General features: G+C 45.9%; 1 protein-coding gene across 2 annotated transcripts in view; it reads left to right on the forward strand.

Annotated features, from left to right (window-relative positions):
* STPG2 (sperm tail PG-rich repeat containing 2) overlaps positions 1–23691 on the forward strand; it is a 1290079-nt gene that overhangs the window by 1245822 nt on the left and 20566 nt on the right. For both annotated transcript variants that reach the window (XM_029597484.1, XM_029597489.1), the window contains exon 14: positions 10567–10721. In XM_029597484.1, coding sequence (XP_029453344.1) covers positions 10567–10695 — 129 coding nt within the window. In that variant the 3' untranslated portion in view covers positions 10696–10721. The remainder of the gene's footprint in view (positions 1–10566; positions 10722–23691) is intronic.

Below are 23691 nucleotides of genomic sequence, written 5' to 3' on the forward strand. Positions count from 1 at the left end.
GACTTACCCAAAGCCTCCACACCGAGCAACTGAGAGCTCATGCCTGGTGTCTCACCAGTATCACACCGGGCTGACTAAGACCTCGCTGATGTGGACTGCCTCGTGTTATTGACACCTGACACAGGTAGCTGATTATAGTCGAGCATGCTACTCCATACCCATTCGGTCCCTTTGATCTGCACTTGTTGTCAAAGTTCTTTCATCAATCCCTCCAAGTCCTGATGCTCAGTATTACTTCTGGCTGTTGCCCTGCGCTTTGTGGCCCTCTGGGGAATGGCAGGCATTTCTTGTCCAGCCTTCTGTTTTTTGGCTTTAGTTCTGGACTGGGTTTTTGGCTGACTTGTAGCGCCAGTCTCTTAGTAGGCATGCTACTTGTGTTGCTGAAATCAACTGCAACGAGATGATTGAGAGAAAACAGCGACATCATTATCCATATGTCTCGTGGTCACAGTCATGAGATTTATTTAATTATTTATTATTATTATTTTAGATCAAATTATATATTATTAATTAATTTGAACCTCGGCCAAGCTGTTGGGCCTATATTAACCCCTACTGGAGCATCACGCTTGCCAAGCTACCTGACCTTAAAAACAAGGAATAAGGGCAGGCATTAAGAGCTGTATTTGATCTAGTACAACTGAAATATACATCTGCTGCATAGAGGCTGCCATCAATAATGCCTGAAATAAAACTAAATACTGAACAAGCAGTTGCCAGACACCCTGCCTTGATCAATGGAAGAAAAAGAATATATGGGCAAAATAAAAATAACAATGCCTCCTGGGTTCTTCTATTTTTCTTTAATCTTACTGTTCTTCTACCTCAGGATTGAACCCACAGCACCTGACTTTCAAAGCAATTCCTTACTGTATGAGACTCCAATCAGCTCTTACAACACAGACCTTTCCCAGAAACAGACTAGCAGCAGTGTGTGTCTTGTGCCGTTAAAATCAGCCCTTCCCCCCAAAACTGCCCCGGCACTGCTACCAATGGATATACAAAATATTAGCAGCAGTGATCACTGCTCATGGAGTCAGTCTTGCTTTCACACCTGGTATAGCCCAGCATACTGCAAGGGGAACAGCCTTGCTAACCCTTAAGGGCCGGTTCCCTGTGCTAGTATGTGAAACATTAGGCAAAGACTGAAGAGGGTGCAGGGAGCAAGAGGGATCTTGCGATCAGAACAAAGGAGGCCATGCTAATTCATGGAGGATTTCCACATTTATTTATTTATTTATTAATTAGCTTTTTTATACCGACATTCGTGGGAACATCATGCCGGTTTACAGAATAACTGAAAGGAGGAAAATACAAAAAAACAGGGGGGGGGAGGGGAGCAGCAAGGAAAATAAAGGGTAGAGTGCAGCGAGGGGAATAACAGGACAAAGAGAAAAAATAGGAATGGTACCTGATGGAGAGCAAGGTACAGAAGGAGGAGGAGCAACCAAAAAGATTATATATATATATATATATATATATATATATATATATATATATATATATATATATATATATATATATATAACTTTGCAAAAATGTACATTCAACAAGGCACAGAAATCAACCATTGCAGATTATGAGTTCATAAGGACAAATGTATATACCATCTAGTAGACAATAATTATGTATAAACTATTGATAGCGCTAAGTAAAAGCTATATGCAATATTCCTATCAATAAAGGAGGAGGCTAAGGGAAAAGGGGAGGGGGGTATGTAAATTGAAGCAGAGGGCTGACAAGAGGGTTGCAAGTAAAAGAGGAAAGGGGAGGCTAAGAGTGCTATAAGAAATAGGGCTCTTTCTCTAATAGATTAAGATAGAATGGGGCTCTTTCACTAGTGGATAAAAGGATAGACTAGGTGAGATCTGAATCAGGGTAGGCCAGTTTGAAGAGCCATGTCTTGACCCCTTTTTAAAATTTCCGGATGCAAGGTTCTAGTCGGAGCTCAAGTGGCATAGTGTTCAAGAGGGTGGGGCCTGCGATGGATAAGGCTCTTTCTCTGGTGGAGGTGTGGTGTGCAATTTTCAGGGTGGGGGTGTGAAGAGTTCCTGTGAGGGCGGTTCTGGTAGGATGACTGGAGGATCGGAAGCGGATCGGCTCTTCGAGCCAGGAGTGATTGTGGTTGTGCTTGGAGTTGTGAATAATAGTGAGGGTTTTGTATCTGATACGGGAGGAGATGGGTAGCCAATGGAGCTCTTTAAGAATGGGGGTGATGTGGGTGGCTTTGCAAGTGTTTGTGAGGATTCTGGCCATAGCATTCTGTAACATTTGCAGGGGTCTAATTGTAGAGTAGCAGAGAAGAGGTGAGGAAAGAAGAAAGCATGGAGAAAGAAAGGGATCGGGTCATTTATGCTCTGTTTAAGTTGTTGGTTAGGGTCACCATGCTGCCCGCTGGTTGTATTTTTATATCTCAGTACACATCAGGTCCAAGTGATTTCCCTTTCAGGGAAAAGCTTACAAGGAACCTGGCAAGCGGCTGAAAGAACCGCGGGACATCATCTGAATAGTGCTTACCATCCCCGGCAAAAAGCAAACTTAAAGAATAAGCGTGAACAAAAACAAAAACCTGAGGTATGCAGAAACAAAGGCACAAGCTGCCACCCTAGGAAACTGGCACCCAGGACCCTCTTGATGCAATCACACTCACATCCCCTTGCCTTCGACTTGGTACTGTAGTGCTCACTCTAGGAAAAACTGCCACCCCCCTGGCAAACTAGCAAAATCCTTGTGACTAGCACTCTGCACACCAGACAGATTGGAACACAGCCATACTACATGCCAGGGCTGGCCCAAATATGAATCCCTATGTTGCCCCACATACCCGGGACAGCTTGGCTATGCATAAGTGGGGAAGCGGCAGCTTACCACTCAAGCAGGAAGACTGGATGCAGTCAATTTCTTCTTTTCTACTCCTGCCTTTTTTTTTTAAATTAATAAGTGGGCAAGTACCTCAAGACCATGGGAAAAGGACCTAGCAAAGCCCCTGAGATTATGGGAAAGGCACGCAACCCCAGCTAATCTTGCATGCATGCTCCCACAGAGGAAACCACCTAAGCTGTACATATTTAAATAACACTCACTTACCATGCACACCATGCCACCAATCTAGCTCCCCAGTCCTCTAATTACTTGAAAATTGGACATGGCGCTCACAACAATGACTCAACAACATACAGAGCAAGAACTATATTGTTATTAGTTTCAACTGTATCGGAGAATTGAGACTCAACTGAAATAGCCAATACTAGTTAGACATGCACGCTATTGTAGACGCTTCAGCTTGTAATTTACATTCAACTCATTGGGATTTTGACCTTCATAATAGGCATCATCGTTAATGCTTTCGCGTATTTCAACTCTGCCTTATATTTAATCATATGGTCAATTCAGTTCGTTTTGAGAAATTCTTAACCGTATTTTTCAAGACATTTTCTTATGCATTTAAAATAGACTCCATAAAATTTTCTTGTGCAAAAATCAGCACTTATCTTATTTGTTTCACTCGATCCACATCCTTTGATATCTTGCTGCAATAGGCAAGAACCCGATGACCCAACACTGGACCGTGTTTCGGACTGCTGCCAAAATTACTCAGTCCTTTCTCAAGGGTTGAACATTCTGCGTCAAAAAAATAAATAATTTTCTCATAAATCCACTACTGACTTCCCAATAATACATTCATTCACAGGACTTACAGTTATTCTGTTACTTATGACGATATTGCTGTGTACTCACATTAAGATCTTGATCCATATTGCTATGGTCTCACAATGGCGACCCGGCGTTTTTTTTTGCTTCTGACATCTGGCACCGAACCGGAACCGTCCTAAATGCTCCAACAACTAAAGTTCCGCCCCATATGCTAATTTGACGTTGCAATGATGTTAAATTAGTTATACCAAAGAATACCACTCAATGCAAGCATTTAGACCATGAGGATTAACAGTATGTAGCCTAAATATCCACTGTTGTTCTTTGAGGTTCAATATTTTATTAATATCTCCTCCACGCGGATGCATAAATACTTTCTCTAAAATCCTCCAACGTAGATCCCCAAATCCATGATTATATTCTTTGCAATGTACCACTAAAGGAGCAGTGATTTTTTCAGTAGTTATACAGCTTTTGTGTTCGGTTAATCTCGTCCGAATCATTCTCTTAGTTCTTCCCACATAGTACAGCCTGCATGGACATTCTATCAGATAGATTACATGTGTGGATCTACAGTCAGTGTACACCTGTAAACGATGTGTGTGTCCTCTAGCATCAATCCAAGTGTCCCCCTCCATCACTTGCTTACACATAGCACATCCTTTGCATGGCCAACATCCATACAATATGGTAGAATTATCTAACGGTGGTTCTTGTAAAAAGGAATGTACAATATTGTCCCCTATATTCCGTCCTCGACTATACGCTACAATCGGACGATCTGCAAATACTTCAGCATGCGGTCTTAACACAGTCCAATGGTGATGGATCGATGCTGCAATTGCTCCAGCTTTATTAGAGAACGGGATTGAACATACCAACGGGGGCTTGTTGTCAGGTTTTTTATCCAATAGCAACCAGCATCGTGCTACATTGGTAGCTCTCTTCCAAGCTTTTTTAATGTAATGACTAGGGTATCCTCTTTGTAATAATCTTTTTGCTAGAATTTCTGCTTGTACTTGAAAACGGTGCTTATCACTGCATATCCTTTTTAACCGCAGGAATTGTCCTATTGGTAAGTTTTTCCGCAAGTGATGCGGGTGAAAACTGGAATAATGCAAGAGGCTATTACTTTCACAAGGTTTCCGAAACAAAGTTGTCACAATTTTATTAGCTACTATTTCCATGTGGATATCCAAAAAATGAATATGAGAATTATGGTATTCCATAGTAAACTGTAAATTGTTGTCTAAGGTGTTAATCCAACTATGAAACGCCAATAGCTGTTCTAGACTTCCATGCCACAAGAAAAATATGTCATCAATATAACGGGTATAATGTGTAATATTTTGAAACTGAACCGCATTATATAGAAAAACATTTTCAAAATTTGCAACATATAAATTGGCTAAACTGGGGGCCATGGTGGCCCCCATAGCAGGTCCATGTATTTGTTTGTACCATTGTTGTTGAAAAAGAAAAAAATTGTGACATAACGCTGTTACAGTTTTGGCTGCAGTGCAACTGCCTCACCACCAGGGGTCCCTCTAGTGCTGGCTCTCCTGACAGGCCCAGGCCATCTCCCCTGTCCACTCTATGTTCTGGGTTGGCCCTTATAACCCTGCCTGACAGTTCCCTCGGTGCTTCGGCATCGAGCTCACCTGGGCTCCCTGCTCTAGCCCTGCGCGGCCTTCGGGCCTTTCCTTGCCTTGCCCTGCGCGGCCTTCGGGCCTTCTTCCTCGCTTTTCTTACCTGGCCTACGGGCCTTCTGACCTGCCTGCTCTACTTACGGTGTGTGGCCTACGGGCCTTCTGTGTATGTGTGGCCTACGGGCCTTCTGACCTGCTTGCCCTGACTACGGTGTGTGGCCTACGGGCCTTCTGTGTATGTGTGGCCTACAGGCCTTCTGACCTGCCTGCTCTGCTTACGGTGTGAGGCCTACGGGCCTTCTGTCTGTGTGTGTGTGGCCTATGGGCCTTCTGACCTGCCTTGCCCCGCTATTGGTGTGTGGCCTACGGGCCTTCTGTGTGTGTGTGTGTGTGTGGCCTACGGGCCTTCTGACCTGCCTTGCCCTGCTTACTGTGCCCTGACCCAGCCTGGACCCAGACACTGCTGACTGCCGCCTGCCCTGACCCAGCCTGTACTTAGACACTGCTACTGCTGCCTGCCCTGACCCAGCCTGTACTTAGACACTGCTACTTGCCGCCTGCCCTGACCCAGCCTGAACCCAGACTCTGATACTTGCTGCCTGCCCTGACCCAGCCTGGAACCTGACACTGTTTCTAGCTTCCTGTCTCTCTCCACCTGGAGCCAACCTGCTGGGTGGTGTTCACGACTCCTGACCGGAGCCCAAGCGTAACAGTATGCCGAAGCCATCAAGTTTCCAGGGGAAGAGATAGGTCTTGGTACTACCGGTGAGCCAATTTTTCTTTTACCTCTACTCACATTATGCCTCAGCCTCAAAGTTTTTATGTCTGTGCTTGTTGCCAGACTTTGAACTATCTCAGTTACAAGAACTGTCTTGCATGTCAACTCTCAGACCAAGAACACTGGGTATGCAGTGGTTGTCATAAGAGGAACGTCTCAGTCTATCAGGAATGTTTAAATTGTTTAAATCCTAAACCAGGGTGGTGGAAATGCTCCTGTCTTCCGTGTCTGTTACCACCAGGCAAACCCTGCCCCCGTTGTTCTGCTTTAGGATCAGCTGTTCCATTAGAAAAAACAATCAGCTCTCCTAACCGGTATTCTGCTTCTGGCTCCACTAAAACAGACATTTTAGCTGGCAGTTTGTGGATAGAAAAACCCAGGACTTACCTGGCCAAGAAGGTTTCTGTGACACCAGTGCTAGAGCCTCAGGAACAGGTTTCTCTCCAATGGAGAGAGTTGATTAACTCTAGCAGGGCTCTGCTTCCCACAGCTGCTGTTGAGACACTAACGAGCACATTCCCTAGACGTCCTAGAACTGCCTGTGCCTTCTCTAAACTGCTCCTACAGAAACAAAATAAGGAGCCTCAGAGTTTGGCTCGGGGTATCAAGCCCACAGCAGTGCAATCTGTGTCTTCTATGTGCACTGCTTCTAACCTTGCTACTCTGCCATCTGAGCCTGCTGCGTCGCCCCAAGAGGGGGTCAAGCCTGCTGCATCGCCCCGGGGAGGATCCAAGCCTGCTGCATCACCCCAAGAGGGGGCCGAGCCTGCTACATCACCCCAAGAGGGGGCCGAGCTTGCTACATCACCCCAAGAGGGGGCCAAGCCTGCTGCATCGCCCCAAGAGGGATCCAAGCCTGCTGCATCACCCCAAGAGGGGGCCGAGCCTGCTGCATCGCCCCAAGAGGGGGCCGAGCCTGCTGCATCGCCCCAAGAGGGATCCAAGCCTGCTGCATCACCCCAAGAGGGATCCAAGCCTGCTGCATCACCCCAAGAGGGGGCCAAGCCTGCTTCATCGCCCCGAGAGGGGTCCGAGCCTGCTTCATCGCCCCGAGAGGGGGCCGAGCCTGCTACATCACCCCAAGAGGGGCCCGAGCCTGCTTCATCGCCCCAAGAGGGGTCCAAGCCTGCTTCATTGCCCCGAGAAGGGTCCAAGCCTGCTTCATCGCCCCGAGAGGGGTCCGAACCTGCTACAATGCCCGGAGAGGTGTTCGAGCCTGCTTCATCGCCCCGAGAAGGGTCCGAGCCTGCTTCATCGCCCCGAGAGGGGTCCGAACCTGCTACAACGCCCGGAGAGGTGTTCGAGCCTGCTTCATTGCCCCGAGAGGGGTCCGAACCTGCTACAACGCCCCGAGAGGGGTCCGAACCTGCTACAACGCCCGGAGAGGTGTTCGAGCCTGCTTCATCGCCCCGAGAGGGGTCCGAACCTGCTACAACGCCCCGAGAGGGGTCCGAGCCTGCTGCATCGCCCCAAGAGGGGTCCAAGCCTGCTGCATCGCCCCGAGAGGGGTCCGAGCCTGCTTCATCGCCCCGAGAAGGGTCCGAGCCTGCTTCATCGCCCCGAGAGGGGTCCGAACCTGCTACAATGCCCGGAGAGGTGTTCCAGCCTGCTGTTTCATCCCGAGAGGGGCCCGAGCCTGCTGCACTACCCCGAGACGAGCCTGCTAAACCGGTCCTGCTGCCACCCCCGGAGGGGCTCAAACCGGTACCACTAACAGACTTTCTGACTCAGCCATCTGAGCCTGTTGAATTGCTCCAGCTGTTGCTGCCCTCGGAGGGGTCTGATTTCATTTTTGAGTACCCCCTGCTAAGATGGGACCCAGGAGGAGGGGGAGGCCTTGCGGAGGGGGTACTGTTACAGTTTTGGCTGCAGTGCAACCGCCTCACCACCAGGGGTCCCTCTAGTGCTGGCTCTCCTGACAGGCCCAGGCCATCTCCCCTGTCCACTCTATGTTCTGGGTTGGCCCTTATAACCCTGCCTGACAGTTCCCTCGGTGCTTCGGCATCGAGCTCACCTGGGCTCCCTGCTCTAGCCCTGTGCGGCCTTCGGGCCTTTCCTTGCCTTGCCCTGCGCGGCCTTCAGGCCTTCTTCCTCGCTTTTCTTACCTGGCCTACGGGCCTTCTGACCTGCCTGCTCTACTTACGGTGTGTGGCCTACGGGCCTTCTGTGTATGTGTGGCCTACGGGCCTTCTGACCTGCTTGCCCTGACTACGGTGTGTGGCCTACGGGCCTTCTGTGTATGTGTGGCCTACAGGCCTTCTGACCTGCCTGCTCTGCTTACGGTGTGTGGCCTACGGGCCTTCTGTCTGTGTGTGTGTGGCCTACGGGCCTTCTGACCTGCCTTGCCCCGCTATTGGTGTGTGGCCTACGGGCCTTCTGTGTGTGTGTGTGTGGCCTACGGGCCTTCTGACCTGCCTTGCCCTGCTTACTGTGCCCTGACCCAGCCTGGACCCAGACACTGCTGACTGCCGCCTGCCCTGACCCAGCCTGTACTTAGACACTGCTACTGCTGCCTGCCCTGACCCAGCCTGTACTTAGACACTGCTACTTGCCGCCTGCCCTGACCCAGCCTGAACCCAGACTCTGATACTTGCTGCCTGCCCTGACCCAGCCTGGAACCTGACACTGTTTCTAGCTTCCTGTCTCTCTCCACCTGGAGCCACCCTGCTGGGTGGTGTTCACGACTCCTGACCGGAGCCCAAGCGTAACAAACGCCAATTCAGTAAGCTGCATCAAAAATTCAGTAGGAATTCTCTGTGGGCGTTCACGTAAATTTAAATTATTTTCAACTATACAAAGAGCTTCAGATTGTGGTATGGAGGTGTACAGCGCCTGTATGTCCATTGTCACAAGCAATGAATCTGCCGCATTATCTATTGCATCCAATATGACTAACATATGCTTTGTATCTTTACAATAAGATTTACACTTCGATACAATGAGCCATTTCTGCCTAAAGGTAGTTGTCAAGCAAGGATGGGGGAACATGATTGCCACAGGAGTAAAATTGCAAATCTTTATTGAGAGGAAGGATTTAAGCTAGGCCAAGGCTGTAAGGCTGCCGATGTGATGAGAAAGAAGGGTTTGTGAGGCTAGCCCTGACCTTAATTCCTTGTGGGTTGGCCCAGCCAAGCCCCTCCCTCACTCTCCCATACCCTAACTCTACCCATTCTTATCCTAACCCATCCTAGTGCCCACCCCTTCTCCTCCCTTTTCACCTCCTGCCCCTCCCCCTGGCTTCCTAACCTTCGCTACATGTTCATAGGCTCTCTCCCGCTGAAGTTGTGTCAGCGCTCACTGAAGTGGAGTCACTTGAATCATTATTGTGAGCTGCAGTCATTAAAAATAGCCTTCTTTTCACAATGGACATTGAGTTATTTGGATCAGCTATGAAGTCTGACTGTCTTGGACAGTTATCTAGATACATTTTACCTGTATAAATCATTATCCAGTTACATTTTTTCCAGATAATTTGCAGGTGTTTTGGGTATGTTCCATGACATTTTAGGATATTTCAATATTTAGAGTAATCTGGATAAATTATTCACTAAATCTTGGCCAAGAGCAGGGATAATGTTATCCGGGAATATGTTCTTGGATAACTTTATCCTAACAGGCTGTATTAAAAAAACATATCCAGTTAAGTATCAATTCAAACTAAAAAAAAACACAACAAAAAACTAGCAGGCATGACGACATGATCACTCACCCACTCCAATGAAACAAATGCTGTCCATTGCAGTTGATCCCACTGCCCCCTAAGCCCATCCAAAATGTTCAAAAAATATAGCGAGTCTATAGCCTCCAAAAGCTTCCTCTCCCACCCCCAAATTCTCTAAAAAGTATTTTATGGTAGGCTTTCACCTGAAGCTCACCATACCCTCTCCCCTCACCCCTCACCCCTCTCCCCACTTTCCCTAAACCTAATCTGAACATTCCCACCCCCCTCAGTACACCATTAATCCCTTACCATCTCTGGGAGCTCAATACAATCATCCAGCTCCCGGCATGTCTAGTATTGCTTTGACAGCAATGCTTGAATCACAAGCATAAGCTAAGAGCATTGCTAGACTGGGGTGGGGGATTAGTACTGCAGGCCTGCTATGTCATTGTTTTTAATTTGGATCATGATTATCTAGCTATATTCTTTGAATAAAGTTAGCTAGCTAAAATTACCTGGGAGCACATTCTTAAATAACTTTGATACCTAATTGAAGATATTCAAACAAAACCATTAAGGTTTCAAAGTTTCTGGCTACATAAACCTAGATAACTTTATTCAAGGATATTAAATGGGACATTTATCCAGCTGACTATTCCTAATAACATAGCCAGCTAATTTGGATAATTTATTTGTCTTCTGTGTTTTTTTTAATTTTGGCCTCATTTTTAGAGTAATTGAACATTTTGCTCATTTGCCATATGGTTAAGTTGTATTTGTTATGTTTATACTCACATCAAATTCACACATTTGTATCTCAACAGATCAGTTCGGTTTTTAAGGACAGTGTGCTGAAGGGAACATTTAATGTCACTTTACCTAATCCTTTATTGAGTATTAAGGAAAACAGCATGCCTCGCAAAGACCAACCAGCACCACAGCCTTCAGCTTAGTAGTTAGGTGGATATATTGTGTAATGGTGAGTATATGAGCAGTTTAAAAATGAGTAACTTTGTAAGTTCATTCAATGGGAAGGAGTGATCTAATGACAAAAGCACAGGGCCATGTCTCAGAATTCCTGGCTATGTGAGTTCAATACTCATATCTATTGCTATTTTTTCTCAAGCATGGTCCCTAATTGGTGAGACTAAATTATGAAATGGATGGAGAAATTAATTGTCAGAGAGGATGCAAGCCAGGAGCTCTGAGCACTGATAATATTATGTTCAGAGTTTGGGGGTAATTTTCAAAAGCATTTTTGAGCATAAATGGGCTTTTTGAAAATTACCCCAGGAGATTTGTTTGCATAAAAATATGCATGAAAGCAGTTTTTTGCGCACTTTTATGTGCATTGCAAAGAGGCATTCCCGGAGATGATGTTGGAGTAAGGAAATTGTTTATGCCTGTACTTTCAGTTTTTGAAAATATGTGTGCAAATGTAAATATTAACACTTGCCCTTTAGCAGGTATAAATGTGCATTTCTCTGCCACACAACGATGCATGCAATCCTGCTAACTTTCATAACAGACACATGCACATAAGTTTACTTTCAAAATTAGGGCTGAAGTCCACATGAATATTGCTCATGCGGGCTTCAGTCCTGCACAGGCTGTATTAAAATTACCCTCAGAATTCAGTTTGAAACACCAAAATGGTATTTATGAAAATTGCCCTGAGGATTGTGCGCATAAAGGCATGCATGGATGCAAACAAAGGTGATCCTGGAGGAATGGGGTGGGGAAACCATTTACATTGATACTTTTGATTTTTGAAAGTTATGGGCTTGATTTTCAAAACCATTTACATGCTTAAAAATGGGTTTTACATGTGTAAATGTTCTTTACCTATGTAAGTGGGCTTTTGAAAATTGCTACAATACATGCCATTGAATTGACTTTAGGATTTACTCACATAAGTACATTTTACATGGGTAAATCGCTTTTAAAAATTGCTACAATAGTAGTTTTGAAAATTTCCCTCTTTGTGCATAATTGTACACATATGAGGTCCGTATTCATAGTGGGCTAAGTAAGGCCTGGATTTTCCTACGGCACAGAACTCTTTGAATGTGCAGTAACGGGGGACGGGGGCCGGGCCTGCGAAAGCCGGCAGCAATCGCACCACCGTGGTGTTATCACTGCCGGCTTTCGCACCCATTAGCGCCATCGTAAAAGATGGTGCTATTGGGCGCGCTACTGGCAGCGATAAGAGTTCTTACTTTTTTGCAGCCAGCGATGTTTCCGCCGCGTCCATCCCAGTGCCGCCCCGACTCCTCCTCTTCCGGTGTTGACGCCGCCCCGACTCCGCCCCGATCTAGCTATCGCAAGCGAAAAGGGACTTTTCACATGTGATATCAATAGAAAATGTCCCCCTTAGTTAGCTGGATAAGGCTTATCCTGTGAACTTAGCCAGGATATTCAGTAGTGTGGCCGTGCCACTGAATGTACCCGGATACGTTTAAAGTTAGCTGGATAAGATAACCGGCTAACTTTGGATCTGCTCAATAAGAGATTTAAAGTAAGGCAGATACCTTAGCCAGATAAATTTGAATATCACAACTTATCCAGCTAAGATATCTGGATAAGTAACTCCTCCCAGTTATGCCCCCAGAATACCTCTTTTTTATCCAGCTAGATTTTAGCCAGATAATGACTTATCCACTAAAATCTACCTAGATAAGAGGCTGAATATACCGAAACTTGCCTTTTAGAAGGATAACTTTAAGTTATCTGTCTAAATGGCTTTTGAATATCTACCTCATATACATTTATACCACCCCCTAAGCAGGTGTAAATGTGTGCACATATGCCATACAGGATTCCACGTACAATTTCTATTTTCAAAGCAGACTTACATGCGTAAGTCCATTTTCAAAATTTTAACTGAAGTCTATATGTATTTTGTACACACATAATTCAGCCTTATTGGGTTGTATAAAATTATCCTCTCAGTGTGTTGAAATTAAACATTAATAGATAATGGATTTACAGTCAAGCAAACTTTATTCACACCCATTCTCTGTCTATGCCCACCCACTTCTAGTCTAAGACCTGCCCACTTTGCTTTTACTCCACTTCTGATCCAAATTCACCTCACTTTCAAAAATCCTACTTGCTTCCAGTTCAAGCTCTATTCACTTATGATCAAAAGTTCACCCACTTACATAACATAAGAAATTAAGAACATGAGATATGCCATACTGGGTCAGACCAAGAGTTTATCAAGCCCAGATTCCTGTCTCCAACAGTGGCCAATCTAAGTCACAAGTACGTGACAAGTACCTAAACATTAAATAAATGCCTTGCTACTAATGCCGGCAACAAGCAGTGGCTATTCCATATTGATTAACATCAGTTTATGGACTTCTCCAGGAACTTATCCAAACCATTTTAAAAGCTAGCTACTCTAGCTGTCTTAACCACATCCCCTGGCAACAAATTCTGGAGCTTAATTATGCTTTGAGTGAAAACAAATTTTTTCCAAATAGTTTTAAATGTGCTACTTGCTACCTTCATGGAGTGACCCCTAGACCTTCTAGTATCCTAAAGAATAAATAATAACTGTTTCACATTTAGCTGTTCAAGTCATTTCATGATTTTGTAGACCTCTATTATATCTCCCTTCAGCCGTCTCTTCTCTAAGCTGAACAGCCCTAACCTCTTTAACCTTTCCTCATAGGGGAGCTGTTCCATCCCCTTTATCATTTTGAATGCCCTTCTCTGTACCTTTTGCGTGCAACTATATCATTTTTGAGATGCAGCTACCAGAATTGCACACTATATTCAAGGTGTGGTCTAACCATTGAGCGATACAAAATTATTATGGCATCCTCCATTTTATTTGCCATTCCTTTCCTAATAATTCCTAACATTCTGTTTGCTTTTTTGACTGCCACAGCACACTGAGCCGACAATGTCAATCTAATATCAACTATGATGCCCAGATCTTTTTCCTGGGTGGTAACACCTAAAACAGAACCTAACATCATGTAGCTACATTATGCGCTATTTTTCTCTATATGGATCACTTTGCACTTGTTCATGTTAAATTTCATCTACCTTATGGATGCCCAATCTTCCAGTTTTGCAAGGTCCTCCTGCAATTTATCACAATCCTCTTGAAATTTAACTAATCTGTATAATTTTGTGTCATCCACAAATTTGATCACCTCAGTCATCGTACCCCTTTCCAGATCATTTATACATATATTAAAAAGCACCAGTCCAAGTACAGATCCCTGAGGCACTCCACTGTTTACCTTTTTCGATTGTAAAACAGAGCATTTAATCCTAACCTATTTTTCCTGTCTTTTAACCAGCTTGCAATCCACAAAAGGACATCGCCTCCTATCTCATGCTTTTTAGTTTTCATAGAAGCCTCTCATGTGGGAATTTATCAAATGCCTTCTGAAAATCCAAATACACAACATCTACTGGTTCACCTTTGTCCACATATTTATAAACCCCTTCAAAAAAATGTAGGAGACTTGTGAGGCAAGACTTCCCTTGGGTAAATCCATGATGGCTATGTCCCATTAAACCATGTCTATCTAAATGTTTTGTGATTTTATTCTTTATAAACGTTTCCACGATTTTTTCCAGCACTGAAGTCAGGTTGACTGGTCTATAATGTCCTGGATTACCCCTAGAGCCCTTTTTAAATATCGGGGTTAAATTGGCCATTTTCCAGTCTTCAGGTGCAATGGATGATTTTAATGATAGTTTACGGATTAATTGAAATAGGTCTGAAATTTCATTCTTTAGTTCTTTTAGAACCCTAGGGTGTATACCATCTGGTCCAGGTGATTTACTACTCTTTAGGTTGTAAATCTGGCCTACCACATCTTTTAGGTTCACCATAATTTGGTTCAGTTCATCTGAATCATCATCCTTGAAAACCATCTCCGGAACGGGTACCTCCCCAATATCCTCTTCAGTAAACACCAAAGCAAAAAATTCATTTAATCTTTCTGCAATGGCCTTTTCTTCCCTAAGTGTACCTTTAACCCCTCGATCATCTAACGGTTGTTGCGCCCTGTTGCACAGGAGGTAGACCCTTAAGCTGAGATGGAGTTGACGCTACCCACAGGGCAAGCCCTACGGGTCCCCACCATCGATAGGCAGAGCTGGATGACTGACTGAGGCCAGCTGGAGCTTTGCCAATATGAGCCCTCATTCCGCGCAGGTTGAGCCTTTGGGTACAGGGGCCGGCTGTTGTGGGGCCTCCTTCTGAGGTCTTCTGATGGACGAGGAGGAAGTCAGCCAGGGACCAGCAGTGGTAAGAGTAGCAGGTCTGATCTGGATGAGGCAGAGTCCCAGAGACCCGGGCGCCAAACAGAAAGAGAGGCAGACTGGGGGTGCTCAAGTAAGAACAGGCCAAAGCCTGAGAAGCCAAGTCCAGAATGAGTATAGCAGAGGCATCTTTGAACAAGCTGGAGACAGGGCAGGCATCAGGCAAGGTAGAATGATGAGGCAAGGCAAAGGTCAAGTCCAGGAGATAATGGCGTAGTCAGACAAAGCAGAGGCCAGGTCCAGGAGAAGATCAACAGCATGGTCGGGCAAAGCAGAGGTCGGGTCCAGGAGAAGATCAGTAAAGTGGTCAGGCAAAGCAGAGGTCGGGTCAGGAGATGATCAGTGGCATGGTCAGGCAAAGTGGAGATTGGGTCCAGGAAATAATCAGTAGTGTGGTCAGGCAAAGCAGAGGTTAGGTCCAGGAGATAATCAGTAGCGTGGCGTGATCAGGAAAAGTAGAGGTCGGGTCCAGGAGTCAATCTGTAGAACAAGTGGAGTAACGCAGGAACACAGGAACAAGGAGAATACCGGAAATAGGATCAGGAACACAAACAAGACAGGAACCAGGAACACAAAGGGATCACCAGGAAAAGCAACGAAGTTCACGACCAGCGTGGAGACCTGTTGCAAAGGCAACTAACTGTGGCTGGGCCCAGCCTTATATACCGGGACCCAGCGACATCATCACCCGAGGCCGCGGGTTAGTTTCCCATCATGGCCCCTTTAAAAGAAGAGGAGATGCGCGCGTGCACCTAGGGAGGAGTGTGGCGTGGGACAGTGGCGTCTCCCTATGGACCGCACGGGGAGGCCCGCCGTGGAGCATGGACATCCATCGCGGAGATAAGAGCACCGGGGTTGGCGCAAGGTCATAGGCAGTGGCCTCTGGCTGTGAGAGAAGTGGAGCCAGATGGTGGAGCAGGCAGAAAAGGGAAAGAGGGCCTGGCCTCGGGCCTGCCACAGTCGGCACATGCAACAGTACCCCCTGTAACGCCCCCCTCTTGGAGGTCTGGGTTTGCCCGGATGGGCACGATGAAACTGTAGGAGGAGACCTTTATCCAAGAGGTTATGAGCTGGCTCCCAAGAATTTTCTTCTGGGCTGTAACCCTCCAAGGCGAGGAGGTATTCCCACCGATGGCCCCTATGGTGGACATCCAAGATTTCACAAATCTTGTAAGTAGTATCAGATTTGGCACCAGGTGAGTTGATTCTGGTACTTTACGAGATGGCCAAGAAAGGATCACTGGCTTCAGTAATGACACATGGAATGTGTTGTGGACACCCAGAGTCAGTGGTAACTGGAGCTGGTATGTGACAGGCCCGATACGACAAGTGACCGGAAAAGGTCCACTATACCTTGGTGCAAATCTTTGAGATGGTATCTTAAGATGGATGTATCATGTTCTTAACCAGACTTTTTGACCAGGAAGGAATTCAGGAGGAGAACATCAACAGGTATCTGTGGATTTCTTAGCCCGGGCCGCTGCTTGACGCTGCCGGAGATTAGTCTGATTCCAGAGGGCCTTAAGAGCATCAGCAGTGGTTTGCGCGGCTGGCGAGGGTAGTGGAGGCCTTGGCTGCCTACCATAGATGATGGTGAACAGTGATACTCCTGTAGCAGTGGCAATATGGGAGTTATGGGAAAACTCCGCCCAAGGGAGAAGCTTTTACCGGTTGTCCTTCCGATCATTTATATAGGCACGTAGAAAGGCTTTCAGGGAATGGTTCATACGTTCGGCTTGACCGTTGGCCTGTGGACGGTAAGCTGTGATAAGGCTGATGTAATGCTGAACTTACAACACAGAGCGCACCAGTAGTGGGCTACAAACTGGGGTCCTCTATCTGAGACTGTGTCCTTGGGTAAGCCGTGCAAGCGGAATACATGGAGAAAGAAAAGGTGCGCCAATTCTGGAGCAGAAGGTAAGCTGGGCAGTGGTACAAAATGGGCCATTTTAGAAAACCTGTCGATGATGACCCATATAACAGTGTTTCCTTTAGAGGGCGGCAGGTCCACAATAAAATCCGTGGAAAGGTGTGTCCACGGCATTTAAGCCGCGATAGTCAATACACGGCCTTAAGGATCCGTCCTTCTTTGTGACGAAGAAGAATCCCGCTCCAGCGGGAGAAGTTTAAGGTCAAATAAACCCTTTAGCCAGGTTCTCTCGGATGTACTCCGTCATGGCACGGGTCTCGGGCTGTGACAGAGGGTAAGTCCTGCCTCGAGGTGGCGTGGTACCAGGTAGAAGTTCAATTGGGCAATCGAACCTATGGAGAGGCAGAAGGATGTCAGCCTTCTGTTTTGAAAAAACACCCTCAAATTCCGCCTATGGAGCTGGAATGCCGGAGGTCGTGGTTTCTAGAGAAACTGTAGGAGGTGATACCACCTTTTTCAAGCAGGTCTGATGACAGCTTGGCCTCCATTCAATAAGCTGACGAGAACCCCAGTCAAACTTGGGGGGGGGGGGGGGGGGCCAGGGTAAGCCTAAGACCATGGGATGGATAGATTTTTCTAAAATGAGGAATTCCAACTCTTCAACATGGAGAGCGCAAGTGAGAAGGCAAACTGGCTCGGTAATCCAGGAAATCTGGCCGGGTAATGGCTCACTATAAATTCATGCAGTACACAGAGACGTCTCTAGAGAGTAGGGATTGGAATCGTGTGATCGATCGTCTTAACGATCAATTTTGGCTGGGGGGGAGGGAAATCTGATCGTCATGGGTTTTTTTGTTAAAAAATCGTCAAATCGTAAATCGGCGGGAAAACCGGCACACCAAAACAACCCTAAAACCCACCCCGACCCTTTAAAACAAATCCCCCACCCTCCCGAACCCCCCCAAAATGTTTTAAATTACCTGGGGTCCAGTGGGGGGGGGGGGTCCCGGCGTGAGACGTAGTGAGGGCAAAGGTAGCGCCGGTGCCATTTTGAATATTGGCAATACGGCCCAAGTGCAGGAGGTCGCTCCCGGACCCCTGCTGGACTTTTGGCAAGTCTTGTGGGGGTCAGGAGGCCCCCCCAAGCTGGCCAAAAGTCCCTGGGGGTCCAGCGGGGGTCCGGGAGCGATCTCCTGCACTTGTGACATCGGGGGACAAAAAACAAAATGGCGCCGGCGCTACCTTTGACCTGTCATATGACAGGGCAAAGGTAGCGCCGGCGCCATTTCTATTAACGCAGCCGTGGCCCGAGAGCGGGAGATCGCACCGGGACCCCCCCCCCCCCCCACTGGTCCCCAGGTAATTTAAAACAATTTGGGGGGTTCGGGAGGGTGGGGGATTTGTTTTAAAGGGTCGGGGTGGGTTTTAGGGTTGTTTTGGTGTGCCGGTTTTCCCACCCTCCCCCTCCCCCGCTTTATGATTTTTTGACGATAAATCGGGGGAATTGCTATTGTATCGCGGCTCTAACGATTTTTGACGATTTAAAATATATCTGACGATTGTTTTAAATCGTCAAAAAAGGATTCACATCCCTACTAGAGAGTGGGTAGCAATACCCAGGAGCTGAACTAAATCCTGCTCCGGAATCAATCAGAGCAAGGACTGGGAAGGACCGGGAGTCCCAAGTTAATGTTACTGGGAGAGACAACTGAGGGGCCGGAGAAGTAGCACCCATGTTCAGGACCCCAACTGAACTTAGGGCCTGGTAGTTTCCCGGATGGACTGGACAGGTCTGGAGACGATGGCCAGAAGCTCCACAATATATATTTATTTATGTATTTATTTATTTATTTATTTATTTAAAGTCTTTTCTATACCATCGCTAAGTTATATACCATCGCAACGGTTTACATGTAGGCACATAAGTAAGTTTGGAGTAAGCGTACTATAGTACATTCCAACAGGTGCCATTAAGTTTCGGTTACATTCAATCATAAAAATACATACAAATATTTAGTGATGTAGGTTCTGGCCAGGTGTACCTAGAAGGTACTTTTACAGGTCAAAAAAATCACATTTACTGTGTTATATTATTACATTCATTGTGTACTCAATTTGTTAAAATATTGTAATGCACATTTATGAGAAAAGTGCTGTGTGCCGGTGCTCTTCAGTTTATTCCAGTGTATTTTCTATTCTCTGGTCTCTTTATAAAAGGCTTGTTTAAAAAGCCATGTCTTTCAACTTCTCTTGAATGTTTTGGGGTCTCTCTGTAATCTGATCTCCAAAGGCATTGTGTTCCAGAGTGTGGGTCCTGCTAAAGACAATGCCCTTTCCTTACCTGGGTTAGTTTCACTGTCTTGACTGAGAGAATGGTTAAGAGAGCTTTGTTTGCTGAACGAAGGTTCCTGTGTGGTACGTGTACCCGTAATGCAGTGTTTAGCCAGTCCGCTTTTTCATCATGTATTAGTTTATGTATGGTGCATAGTGCTTTGTATTTTATTCTTTGTTCTATGGGTAGCCAGTGAAGTTCGGCCAGTGTTTCAATTATATGGTCTCTTCTTTTTTTTCCGGTTAGTATTCTCACTGCTGTGTTTTATAGAATTTGAAGTGGTCTTATTGTTGTATATGGGAGTCCTAGAAAAAGTGCATTACCGTAATTGGTACTGGCGAAAACTAGTGCCTGAAACACTGTTCTGAAATCTTCAGGAGTTAGTAACAGTTTAAGTTTTCTTAGGATCATGAGTTTAGCATAGCCTTCTTTTACTTTTAGCGATATGTATTGTTTTAGATTAATTTTGGGGTCCATTATTATTCCAATGTTCCTTACTTTTTCCGCTAGTTCTATTTTCTGGTTGTTTTTGAGTATAATTGGGGTTTGAATGATTTCGATATTTTTTCTTTCTAAGTGTAGAAATTCCGTTTTTTCAATATTGATCTCTAGTTCCATTCGGTTTAATAGTTGTTTTATGATGTCTAGGAACATGTTAGCTAGGTTTAATGTTTATTCTATTGTGTCATCGATTGGTAGAATTAATTGAATATAATCTGCATAGATGTAATGTATTATTCCTAATCCTGCTAGTTGATGGCATAATGGAAGCATATATATGTTAAGAAGGGTTGCTGACAAGGCTGATCCCTGCATTACACCTGTTTCAAGATTGAATTTGTCTGATAGTGTGTTGTTGATCTGTAATTGAAAGAACCTATTTTTTAGATATGAGCTGAACCAGTTTATTGTTTCGTTGTGTAGTCCAATCTCTTCTAGTCTTTTTGGTAGAATTTTATGGTTTACTGTGTCAAAGGCTGCTAAGTCTAACATTATTAGAACGTATTGTTTTCCACTATCAAAACCTCTTAGTATGTTGTCTGTAAGTGAGAGGAGTAGTGTTTCGGTACTTTAGTGTTTGTGAAATCCATGTTGTGACGGATATAGTAAGTTATGGTTATCAAGGTGTTCCACTAGTTGTTTCTGTACCATTTTTTCTATTAATATAGATGTAGGCCCAACTACCTCTGCCGGAGGTGCTCCTCCAGGGACAAATGCCCACGGCCAACTGTATGGGTTCTTCCACCTTCGCTAGTGATGGAGTCCTGCCAGAGGCGAAACTCATTGTAGCTGGTGAGCAGGAGCGTTCCAAGGTGGACCTCTGGGGCGTTCGAGCCTCTCAGTGGTGCTCTTGGAGGCGATTGTCGATGCGGTCTGTCAGGTCGATAAGGTCTTCAAGGGAAGACGGGAGCTCCCAGGCTGCCAGTTCGTCTTTGAGTTGAGGAGATAGTCCATCCAGATAAATGGCTCGAAGGCAATCTTCTTGCCAGGAGAGCTCTGTAGCTAGAGTCCGAAATTCTATGGTATAGCCAAACAGGGTGCATTGACCTTGCCGTAAAAGAAGCAGATTGGTGCTTGCCACAGCCTGCCATCCAGGGTCATCAAAGGTCCGACGGAAGACGGACCCAAAGAAGACGGAAGATGTGTTTAATGAAGAGTTTTGCTAACTGAGTAGCAGAGGGTAATCCTGGTAATGCTACAAAATGTGCCATTTTAGAGAAATGGTTGACCATAACCCATATGGTGTTATTGCCACTGGATGATAGCAGGTCCACTACGAAATCAGTAGCAATATAGGTCCATAGTTCATCTGGTGATGGTAGAGGCTGTAATAAATCCCAAGGTAGCCTGGGTGGTGGCTTTTGCTTGGCACAGACAGCGCAAGAACCCACGTATGCTTGCATGTCCTTCTTCATGGTTGGCCAGCAATAGTATCTTTGCAACATTGCTAAGGTACGACTCTGTCCAGGATGGCCTGCCAGATGAGAATCATGTGCCCATTTCAACAGTCTTTTTCATAAAACTCTGGCCACCACCGTCTTCCCGGCAGGTACCATGTGGGTGGCTGCGAGGACCACTCTAGAGGGATCAATGATATGACGGGGGTTCATCTGGCACATCCTGTGGTGAGAAGGAGCGCGATAGGGCATCAGCCTGGGTGTTCTTCTCTCCTGGACGGTATTTCAGAAGGAAATCGAACCTGTTGAAAAACAGAGACCATCTTACTTGACGGTGGTTGAGTCGTTGAGCATGTCGAAGGTACTCTAGATTCTTGTAATCGGTGTATACTACTATTTGGCATTGTGCGCCTTCTAGCCAGGGATACCACTCTTCAAAAGCCAGTTTGATCGCGAGATGCTCCTTGTCTCCTATCCCATAGTTTCTCTCAGCAGGCAAGAATCGCCTAGAAAAGAAGGAGCAAAGCTGGAGCACATTGGATTTGCTGTACTGACTTAGAACCGCTCCCACACCAACGTTGGATGTGTCAACCTCTACAATGAAAGGATGGTGTGGATCAGGGTGGTGGAGACATGGCTTCTTTTGAAAAGCCTCCTTGAGCATCAAGAAGGCAGAGATAGCCTCAGGAGACCAATTGTCAGGGTTGGTTCCCTTCTTGGTCATAGCAGTTAGAGGGATTGTCAATGATGAGTAGTTTTTAATAAAGGATTGGTAGTAATTGGTGAATCCCAAGAAGCGACACAATGCTTTCAGACCTGTGGGATGAGGCCAGTCCCGTATACACTCAAGTTTCTTGGGGTCCATTTGAAAACCATTCTTTGAAATGATATATCCCAGGAAGGGTACAGCTTCTTTGTGAAATTCACACTTCTCAAGCTTTGCTTACAGGTGGTACTCACGCAGTCATCTTAGGACTTTCTTAACATCCTCCTGATGACTTTGCAGATCCTGAGAAAAGATCAGTATATCATCAAGATATACTACTATGCATTGATACAGTAAGTCCCGTAAGATGTCATTCATGATAATTTGAAAGACTGCAGGTGCGTTACTTAAACTGAAGGGCATGACGAGGTATTCAAAGTGTCCATCACGGGTGTTAAAAGCAGTCTTCATTCATCTCCTTCTCGAATACGCACCAAGTTGTAAGCTCCTTTTAGGTCCAATTTGGAGAATATTTTGGCCCCTTTTAGTCTATCAAACAGTTCAGATATTAAAGGCAGGGGGTACCTGTCCTTGATGGTAATCTCATTCAGACCCCTGTAGTCGATGCAGGGGCGTAAGGTGCAATCTTTTTTTCCTACAAAAAAGAAGCCTGCACCAGCAGGGGATTTGGAAGGTCTGATAAATCCCTTTTGTAGATTTTCTTGTATGTAGGTAGACATTAGGGATGTGAATCGTTTTTTGACGATTTAAAATATCGTCCGATATATTTTAAATCGTCAAAAATCGTTAGAGCCGCGTTACAATAACAATTCCCCCGATTTATTGTCAAAAAATCGTAAATCAGGGGAAGGGGGAGGGGAAGGGGGAGGGCGGGAAAACCGGCACACTAAAACAACCCTAAAACCCACCCCGACCCTTTAAAATAAATCCCCCACCCTCCCAAACCCCCCCAAAATGCCTTAAATTACCTGGGGTCCAGAGGGAGGGTCCCGGTGTGATCTTTTACTCTCGGGCCTCCGGTGCGTTGTAGAAATGGCGCCGGCGCTACCTTTGCCTTGTCATATGACAGGTCAAAGGTAGCGCCGGCACCATTTTGTTTTTTGTCCCCCGACGTCAGGAGCGTAGGAGATCGCTCCCGGACCCCCGCTGGACCCCCAGGGACTTTTGGCCAGCTTGGGGGGGCCTCCTGACCCCCACAAGACTTGCCAAAATTCCAGCGGGGGTCCGGGAACGACTTCCTGCACGCGAATCGTTTTTCCGTACAAAATGGCGCCGACCGTATGGCCGTATGGCCGGCGCCATTTTGTACGGAAAAACGATTCGCGTGCAGGAAGTTGTTCCCGGACCCCCGGTTTTCGATTTACACGATTTACACGATTTACACGATATTTAAAAAACCCAAACTGCGATGATCCGATTCCCTCCCCCTCCCAGCCGAAATTGATCGTTAAGACGATCGATCACACGATTCACATCTCTAGTAGACATAGCTTTGGTCTCAGCTACAGAAAGAGGGTAGACTTTTCCTTTGGGAGGGTCAGAATTTTGGCTTCAGATTTATGGCACAATCAAATTCTCTGTGTGGCGGAAGAGCATCAGCTGCTTGCTTAGAGAAAACATCCTGAAAGGAGGCATATTGTGGAGGTAAGCCAGGTAATAATGGAGTGGTAGGCATGCAGATGAGGGGTGAAACTTCAGCAAGACACCGACCACGACAGTCTGGTCCCCACGAGGACAGTTCCAAGGTAGCCCAATTAAATTGTGGCATATAGTCTTGAAGCCATGGCAGGCCCAACACCACCGGATGCATGGCTTTTTCCAACACTAGAA

This window comes from Rhinatrema bivittatum, chromosome 1 (assembly GCF_901001135.1).
Source record: "Rhinatrema bivittatum chromosome 1, aRhiBiv1.1, whole genome shotgun sequence".
NCBI classification, from domain to species: domain Eukaryota; kingdom Metazoa; phylum Chordata; class Amphibia; order Gymnophiona; family Rhinatrematidae; genus Rhinatrema; species Rhinatrema bivittatum.